At 42.6% G+C, this 9760-nt stretch overlaps 1 protein-coding gene across 1 annotated transcript in view; it reads left to right on the top strand.

Moving 5' to 3' along the window:
* LOC106874308 (T-cell immunomodulatory protein) overlaps nt 1-9760 on the top strand; it is a 37188-nt gene that overhangs the window by 5600 nt on the left and 21828 nt on the right. Inside the window, exons 3-8 of the mRNA XM_052973365.1 lie at nt 378-441; nt 739-810; nt 1983-2101; nt 3906-3964; nt 5555-5636; nt 7509-7597. Coding sequence (XP_052829325.1) covers nt 378-441; nt 739-810; nt 1983-2101; nt 3906-3964; nt 5555-5636; nt 7509-7597 — 485 coding nt within the window. The remainder of the gene's footprint in view (nt 1-377; nt 442-738; nt 811-1982; nt 2102-3905; nt 3965-5554; nt 5637-7508; nt 7598-9760) is intronic.

The raw sequence follows: 9760 nt of genomic DNA, 5'->3' as shown, positions 1-9760 counted from the left end.
GAATTGTTCAAATTACACCACTGGTACTTTTATCAGCTGCCTGGGATTTGAACTCTGTGTCATCATCATCATCATCATGACTTACTGTCCAGTGCTGGCTGACTGGTCCTATGCACCATTCGAGCATGATCATTGCCAGTGTCGTCTAACTGGCTCCTGTGCTGGTGGCATGTAAAAAGCATCATTCGAGTGTGATTGTTGCTAGTGCCGCCTGACTGACTCCCATGCCAGTGGCACGTAAAAAGCACCATTCGAGTGTGGTTGATGCTAGTGCTGCCTGACTGGCTGTATGGTCTAGAAGTTTGCTTAGCAGTCCTGGGGTCCCAGGTTCAATCTCATTGCATGCCATCTTGGACAAATGTCATTTTGTTTCACAGTTTCAGGTCGACCCATTACGTTCAGAGGAAACTGGGAAGAAGCCCATCTAATTGGATTGTACCTGTATTTCAAAAGGCATACCTTGTCACACACCATGTCCTGTCAATTCTGCCTGAGAATTACATTAAAGGTACAGGTGCCTATACCCTTACCTGTTCAGGGGTAAATAATTCACTTGCTCAAACAACTGCATCATCATCATATGTTGGATATCCACCAAATCAGAGCCATATTGTACCATCATGTCTTGGACAGTTCTAGCAGACTTTCAGCTCTATCATCCCATCGATATTTTCCTTTAATTCTATCTTTGGACTTTAATAATACTTTGTCATTTTCCAATTCTCTCTTCCCTTTCAGTGCCAATGCTGACATGGTTTCAGATTTATTTGGTGAAAATTCTGATGGGAAAAGGAAATTTTGGTTTGGAAGGTATTTGTTACTCTTTTTTTCTCTCCTTCATCCTTTGTCACTCCTTTTTGAATGGATTTCTTCCAAAACATACTGAAGATGGGGGTAGTGGGGGTGGGGTGAGAGTTTGTATTTGTGGAAATATGTTGTCATTCCTTCTATCTTGTGAAATCCCCCACACAGCACCATCCATATGACAACCTGTTACACCCATGTAGTAAAGATTGTTTGCCAACATAGCATGGCACTCCTGGTTTAGGATGAATGTTGCTGTAATTTTGCCCCAGGAGACATCGTCTCCAGCTGGCTGTACCACACGATCTGTATCCTTATTCTCTTGTTCGAAAATATAAGGACTCAGATCGTGTCGTATAGCCAGTTGGAGACGATGTCTCCTGGGGCAACATTTGTCAGCAACATTTGTCCTAAAGCAGGACTGCCATGTTATGTTGGCAAACAATCTTTATTCCAAAGTACTGTTGCTGAATATCTCTCGTGAAATTTAAAAATGGTAATTTTCTGTGACACCCACTTCTACATACTGAGTTTAAGAATCTGTGAGAACCTCTGATGGAGACTCAACATATCTTAGCGAAGACGCCTTTTATAACGCAACATACCTTGGTGAAGGTATGTCAGGTTATGTAGACTCAACATACCCGAGTGAAGACCACATCATTGAAGACGAGACTCACATCCGAGTCTTGTCTGCAGTGCCAGAAACTATTTCTTTGAGAAGCCCCTTAAAAATCATCATTTAACATCCATACAGTTCTATATTTAAGAGATGACGAATTATGTACATTATTTACAACTAAAAGACATTGAGGTAGGGATTACATTCCAACCTCATTAAACCCTCATCAGCAACGACTACTCAAACAGCCCTATGGTTTGGAGGGTTATTGCCTGAGTGGTTATTGTCAAGAAATGGTAGATGTAGCAACGCACTGCCACAGCACACGTCTCAATACTACTACTACTACTAAAATGGAACATTGTCATAATAATTCTTACATCTCTTCTGTAACAACCAAATTGGGTGGTGATCTGGTAGAATTGTTGGAGGACAAAACAGCCTTACTGCATTTGTGTCCTTAAATTTGGGGTCAGCAGTCAACCTTCCGGTTGACAGTTGATCTGTGTAGTGCTTGTTTTTACGATCTGTATCTTTTTTCTTTTATACTGTGCAGCTCTCAAAGAATCATGAAGATGGTAGATTTCCCCAAGAACAACACCCAGACCACTTTTGATCCATTGAAAAAACCACAGTCCAGTGCTTTTGTGGACCTCAATTATGATTTCTGTGCTGGTATGTAATTACTGTTGTTAACCCCTTGTCTGCCATGGGCCCCATTTGGGGACCTGCTAAGAACAGTCTCACTGCCAGTTGCTTGCTGTATTTAAAGGGAATTGCTTATGGACATTGTTGCATTTGCAGAGGGATGTTTAACAATATTTAGTAATCAAAGTTTGTCATTATTAGCTCTGGCTAATCTTGGAGGACATTTTATGTCATAAATCGCAATTTTTGAACTACAAAAATATTAACGGTTTTGAAAACGTTTTTGTTTATTTTTGCATTTCCCATTTATATCATTCATTGATATTTCATACACATTCACATTTGATATTATAGTTTCAAAAAAACTAAAATGTTTATTATTGCAATTGAATAGGAAAGGATAAATATGCTTTTTTTTTCAGCGATCCCCATTTGGGACTTTTCGAAAAATTTATCATAATTTCCAAAATAATTCACAAATGAAGAAAATTTAAATACTATATATTATTTTAACTCCCAAGACACCTGGCAAAGCCCCAAAATATGAATTAACATAATTTGGCAGTTAATGGGTTAATTAGCACTGTTAATTAGTATTGCTAGAGATAATGTGTTTAGTTGTCATAAGAAAATAGATGGTATGGATTAGTTAGGGATTTCATAGAGGAGGGAAAGCTGGTAGGGACTTTGTGGAACGTGAAATGGACAGGGTGGGGGTGGTGTAATGATATGGGGTAGGGGTTAGGTGACATGTACAAGTTCCTTCATTACTGGTGAAAGTATGGATGGTATGGTTGCTGAAGTTGCTAGTGGTATGGTTGTTGTAATTACTTCCACTCAATGTAACACTGAGGGTTAGCCTCAGGTCAGCCTCGATCCATTGCTGGTCAGTTTTGCAAAACAGGGAGCTAGGATGGACAGTGGCTGACAATTGGTTGCTTTTGCAGAATGAGGTGGAAGGATGGGTTTGAAAAAAATAAATAAAACTCTCCAAATGAAATAGTTGTGACCCAAGTTAATGGGATTTTTTCAATGTGGGTGACTAGCTCCTATCCAGTGGGAAACCTTTTTCTCATCTGCTTAACACCAGGAAACTCCTCAGTTCCCCTCATGGGGCTCAAGAAGGATTTACTTCACATTTTTATGACTTTCTTGTGTTTGACTTTGATAGCAGTGATTATAAAGTTGATGTTTTATATTACCCTGATGACTCAGACCTATAACCAAGGTGTTCCAACTATGACCATCATGATAATTTAATGTCTGTTGTCCATGCTGGCATGGGTTGGATGGTTTGACCAGGATTGGCAAGCCGGAAGGCTGCACCAGACTCCAGTCTAATTTGGCATGACTTTTATGGTTGGATGCCCTTCCTAACGCCAACCACTCCAAGAGTGCAATGGTTGCTTTTATGTGCCACTGGCATGGGTGTCATTTGTGTGACACCAGTATCTGTGGTTTTACGTGGCAGTAAAGCCGATATCTGCAGTTTTAGTTGGCTTGATGGGTCTTCTTAAGCACAGCATAATGCCAAATGGACTCAGTCATTGCCTCTGTGAGGCCCAATGCTCGAAGCCTGGCACAATGCCAAATGGTCCCGGTCCTTGCTTCTGTGAGGCCCAACACACCATCCAGTCTTCTAATGATATTAATGTATTTAGGATTACTTTATCAAATGTGACCGTGCTTCTTTAAAATGGCAGGTATAATTTGAAGGATACTTGGCTGCTATTTCTATCTGGTGGAGCTGTTATGAAAATGTGTAGAAAAGTGTGTTGATAAACTGTGCCTTGAGGTATTCATCTGTTTTTATGTCTTCTTTTCTTTGTAGATCTTTGTGTTGTGTCTGTGAAGAATGGTAAAACCCAGTTAGAATACTGGTACTACTTGGTAAGCATCAACACTTTCTTTTTGTTGGTGTTTTCTTATTTCAGTTTTGGTAAACATGCAGTATGAGCTCATTCATCATCATCATCATCGTTAAACGGGTGTTTTACGCAATACTGGCATTGACCATAACTACGCTCTCACTTGGCTTGATGTCACTGCCTCCATGAAGCCCAATGCTCGAACAGTGCTTTTTGTGTGTCACTGGCATGGGTGCCAATCAGATGGCACTGGCATCTCTGATGTATGAGTACTGTCATTCATTTCCAATATTCTACAAAGACATGTCTGGCTATCTGAAAATATTACCTTGCTTGGAAACAGGTGAAGGGTTGGTGGCTGGAAGTGCATCCAGCCCTAGAGAATCTCCTTCGACAAATTCCATCCAATCCGTGCAGGCATGGAAATGTGAATGTTAAACAACGACGATGATGATGATGATGAAAGTACAGCATGGAAGTAGAAAGAGCTCTTGGCCAAACACAGCTTCTGAGAAGTATGATGCATATGTCAAGAAAGAGGAAGAAATAAAGACTTAAAGTGTGGAAGACAACTAATGCAGAAGACCAGATCTATGGATGGGTCAAGGTTCCAGTCAGGTGGTCAAGTGATGCAATGGTGGAATGGTGTGTTTAATGGAGTTGCAGAAGCTAAGAGTTGCGTCTGGGTAAAGAATGGTTGCAAGGAATGAATAAGGGATGCTTGATGTTAAGTATATTTAGCAAGGAGAGATGCATAACCTCTGATTATCCCTCACAGCTCAGAATCTTCATTAATCATCATCATTTAATGTTTGTTTTCCATGCTGGCTTGGGTTGGATGGTTGGACAGGAGCTGGCCAGCCAGGGGACTGTCAAGCTCCTGGGTCTGTTTTAGTTTAGTTTCTACGACTGGATGTCCTTCCTATCACCAACCGCTTCACAGCATGTATTTTGCATGGCATTGTCACTGTGGCAGCAGGGAGCAATATTAAGGGACAAACAGACCTATGATTATAGGCCGGTCTGGCTCTGATATGATGTTCTCTGCAGTACATTAACCAATGTATTCTTCAAATTTTAACTACCTCAAATCACATTCTACCATAGAAGGATACAATGAGATTCATAGTGTTAAAGTCAGTACTAATCAATCAGATAAATGATCAGTGACAGTCCAGCTGTGACCATCCTGTATTTTTTGTCTATCCCAACTCAACCCATTTCTCATCTCTACCCCCATCTCCAACCACCTGTCACTCTCCTCTCACATTCCTACAACCTTATCTACCCACTCTTCCTGATCCCCAGTATCTGTTCCCTTTTCCGCTCACTGGGTACCTTGAAAGTTTGCTCTGACACCTCACCACCACCATCTTTCCTTCCAGCGAATCCCACCCACCATCATATAATGCAGTGTAGCCATCTACCTCCCCTATAGCAAGACAACCTCTTCCTGTTCCTCTATCATACTTTAACCTTTCAACACCTAACACAAAGCCACCTCCCTCTTTGCTACAGCCCCACTCAGATAAGGGGTCTTGTGGAGGTGTTTATGTCTGCCCACCAAACTAAGTACCTTATAACTTGTGTTACTCTCTCTCTCTCTTTCCAGAATGATGGCTTTCAGTTGAACAAAACATTAGATGTTCCTGATGCTGTGAAAGTGTCTGGCCAGGCAACATTTGTCAACGTTGGTAAGTTGGATTTTACTGGAGCTCATGTAATTGTACTGTTGTTGCACTGTTGCTCAATGGTGTGTGTTTATGTGTGAAAGAAATGAAGCTAGTGTGCTTCGCTGGATGCGTAGTGTCAGCGTGCACACACGACAGAGTGTAAGCGCCCCGAGAGAAGGGTTGGACGTAAGAAGCAGCAGATGCGGAGTGCAAGGGAGACAACTCCGCTGGTATAGTCGTGTTACGTATGAATGAGGACAGCCGTGTGAAGAAGTGTCATACCCTAATAGTGGAGGGAATCTGTGGAAGAGGTAGACCCAGGAAGACCTGGGATGAGGTGGTGAAGCACGACCTCCAAACGTTGGGCCTCAGTGAGGCAATGGCAAGCGACCGAGACCATTGGAGATATGCTGTGCTTGAGAAGACCTGTCAAGCCAAGTGAGATTGTAGCTATGGCTTATGCCAGTGCAGCATAACTGGGCCGTTTAGAAGTACCCTTCAATTGTTAGGCAATATACTGTGCTTGGGTCATGTAAAATTGTAGCCATGGCTGATGCCAGTGCCACCTGACTGGAACCTGTGCCAGTGACATGTAAAAAGCATCAATCGAGTGTGGCTGATGTCAGTACCAGTGGCACATAAAAAGCTGCATTCAAGCGTGGTAGATGCCAGTGCCGCCTGACTGGCCCCCATGCCAGTGGCACGTAAAAAGCGCCCACTATACTCTCAGAGTGGTTGGCGTTAGGAAGGGCATCCAGCTGTAGAAACTTTGCAAGATTAGATTGGAGCCTGGTGTAGCCTTCTGGCTTGCCAGTCCCCAGTCAAACCGCCCAACCCATACCAGCATGGAAAGCGGACGTTAAACGATGATGATGATATATACATATATAAAGCAAGTGAAATCGAAACTGAACCAAATTCGATGACTGGCACCTATACCCGTGGAGTGCTAACAGCATGATCTGAGCGGGATCATTGCCAGAGCAGCTGTCTGGCTTCTGTGCCGGTGGCACGTAAAACGCACCATTTGAGCTGCTGGGTGCCCTTCCTAATGCCAACCACTTTACAGAATGTGCCGGGTGTCTTTTTCTTTTTTGTGCTGTCCATACTAGTGAGGCCATCATGCAGTTTGCAAGAATACAAAACCTTGATGACGAAAGATTATGCAAGGAGATGTGGAGTAATTAAAAAAGGATAAAAGCATGAGAAAAGGGGCCAGAGTGGGATAGGTGTGTTGCTGCTGAGGAGCTACATGAATACATTTTAGAAGAGAGGGTAGGAGTAACTGGGGTGGAGGTAGAAAGTGATAAAAAAATATAATGGCAATGATGTGTTAGGGTGGACGTTCAAGGTATGAGGTGGGTAGGGATGAGTGTGAGAGGGGGGAGTAGGAGATGACTGACTGTGCTGAGCAACAGAATAGTAATCTTTTGTACACTAGGCACAAGGCTTGAAATTTTGGGGGAGGGAGCCAGTCAATTAGATCGACCCCAGTACGCAACTGGTACTTAATTTATCGACCCCGAAAGGATGAAAAGTAAAGTTGACCTCGGCGGAATTTGAACTCAGAACATAAAGACAGATGAAATACTGCCAAGCATTTTGCCTTGCCTGCTAACGAATGAGAGAGAGAGAGGGAGAGAGAGATGATGTTGGTCAGGTTGTAGGAGTGCGTGGGGAGGAGAGAAGCAGGTGTAAGCCATGAGGAAGGGTGAGAGATGGATGGTGATAAGGGAGGAGGTAATTTTTCGGGGCAGCAGTGGGGAGGAAGGAGTGACCAGTGAAAACGTGGGTGGAGAGAACCATATGAATGGATGAAATGGTTCTGGGTTGTAATAAAATTGGTAAATCACTGCTGCCATTTCATATTCCTTTCCTGACTCTTCTCTTCAGATGGTGATGACGAGATGGACTTGTTGCTGCCATTTTGCGAAGACACCGAGTGTCATAACAGTGGTATTTACGTCTATTCTGAGGAACAGGTAATGATTTTTTTCACCACTTGGCAGTCTCTCAGCTTTTTAGGATGTGTTTCTGTTGATGATGATGATGATGATGAAGAACATTGCCAGCATCACTGTTTTACATCTTTTTTTTTGTCTCCTACTGGTATCTTTCATCATCATCATCGTTTTAACGTCTTTTCCATGCTGGCATGGGTTGGACGATTTGACTGGGGACTGGCGAAGCGGATGGCTGCACCAGGCTCCAATCTGATCTGGCAGAGTTTCTACAGCTGGATGCCCTTCCTTATGTCAACCACTCCGAGAGTGTAGTGAGATCTTTATCATCATCATCCTTTAATGTCCATTGTCCATGCGTGCATGGGTTGGATGGTTTGACCAGGGCTGGTAAGCTGGAAGACTGCACCGCACTCCAGTCTGATTTGGCTTAGTTCTCTACGGCTGGATGCCCTTTCTAATGCCAACCACTCTGAGAGTGTAATAGGTGCTTTTATGTGCCACTGGCACAGGTGCCAATTTGTGTGACACCGGTATCTGCCATGATTGCAATTTTGCTCAGCTTGATGGGTCTTCTTCTCAAGTACGACATAATGCCAAAGGTCTTGGTCATTGCCTCTGTGAAGCCCAGCTCTCGAAAGGAGCTCAGCCACTTTGCCTCCATGAGACCCAATGCTCAAAGGGTGCTTTTTTTTGTGCCACCGTGACACTAGCACCAGCCACGACTACAATTTCACTTGTCTTGATGGGTCTTCTTCTCAAGCCCAGCATATCGCCAGAGGTCTTGGTCACTAAGTCATTGCCTGTGAGAGGCCCAAGTCTCATGACATGTTGTTGCTGTATGTTGTGGTTCTTAGTGATCTGACACACATACACATGCAGCTGTGAAGGGATACAGCTTGCAATTTTGAGGGGTGGGGAAGTTGCTTACATTGACCCCAGTGATCAATTGATATTTATTTCATCGACCCCCAAAAGGATGAAAGGAAAAGTCAACCCCGGCGGCATTTGAACTCAGAGCATAAAGATAGACAAAATGGTGCTAAGCATTTTGTCTATTCAGTGCCTTTTGATAATAATGATGATAATCCTTTCTAGAATAGGCACAAGGCCCGAAATATTCAGGGAAAGTGATAGCTGATTGCATTGACCCCAGTACATAACTGGTACTTGATTTATTGACCCTAAAAGGATGAAAGGCAAAGTCAACCCCAGTGGAATTTGAACTCGGAACATGCAGACAGACAAAGTATTTCGCTCGGTGTGTTACCGGTTCTGCCAGCTTGCGGCCTTCATAATAATAATAATAATAATAATAATAATAATAATAATAATCCCTTCTGCTATAGGTACAAGGCCTGTTATTTTGGGAGATGGAGGCCAGTCAATTAGATTGACTCCAGTACACAGCTGGTACTTAATTTATTGACTCCGAAAGGATGAAAGCCAAAGTCAACCTAGGCAGAATTTGAACTCGGAACGTAGCAGCAGATGAAATACTGCTAAGCATTTCACCCAGCATGCTAACGATTCTGCCAGCTCACCACCTGAATAATGATAATAATAATAATAATAATCCTATTGTGCTATAGGCACAACTCTTTTTCATCCTCTGGTTTTACTTTGCTCGACACCCACTCAAAGCCTGAAATTTTAGGAGGGAGAGAGCAAGTCAATTTCATTGTTCACCAGTGCATAACTGGTACTTATTTCATCAACTCCAAAAGGCTAAAAGACAAAAATCATCCTTGGCAGAATTTGAACACAGAACATAAAGGAGGACAAAATGCCAGTAAGCATTTTGCCTGACATCTTAATGATTCTACCAGCTGGCTTGCTTTGATAATAATAATAATAATAATAATAATAATAATATTTTCTACTCTAGGCACAAGGCCTGAAATTTTTGGGAAGGTGGGGGGGGGGCACTTGGTTAGATTGACCTCAGTACACAACTGGTACTTAATTTATTGACCTCAAAAGGATGAAAGGCAAAGTCGACCTTGGCAGAACTTGAACTCAGAATGTAAAGACTGTTGAAATGCCACAATGCATTTTGCCTGACGTACTAACGGTTCAGCCAGCTCACTGCCTTCACAATAATAATGATGATAATTTCAAATTTTGGCACAAGGCCAGCAATTCTGGAGAGAGGAATGAGGGTTAGTTGATTATATTAACTCT

Source organism: Octopus bimaculoides, chromosome 1, assembly GCF_001194135.2.
Source record: "Octopus bimaculoides isolate UCB-OBI-ISO-001 chromosome 1, ASM119413v2, whole genome shotgun sequence".
NCBI lineage: Eukaryota > Metazoa > Mollusca > Cephalopoda > Octopoda > Octopodidae > Octopus > Octopus bimaculoides.
The sequence above is the reverse complement of the archived record's forward strand: the minus strand, read 5'-3'. Positions and strand labels throughout refer to the sequence as shown.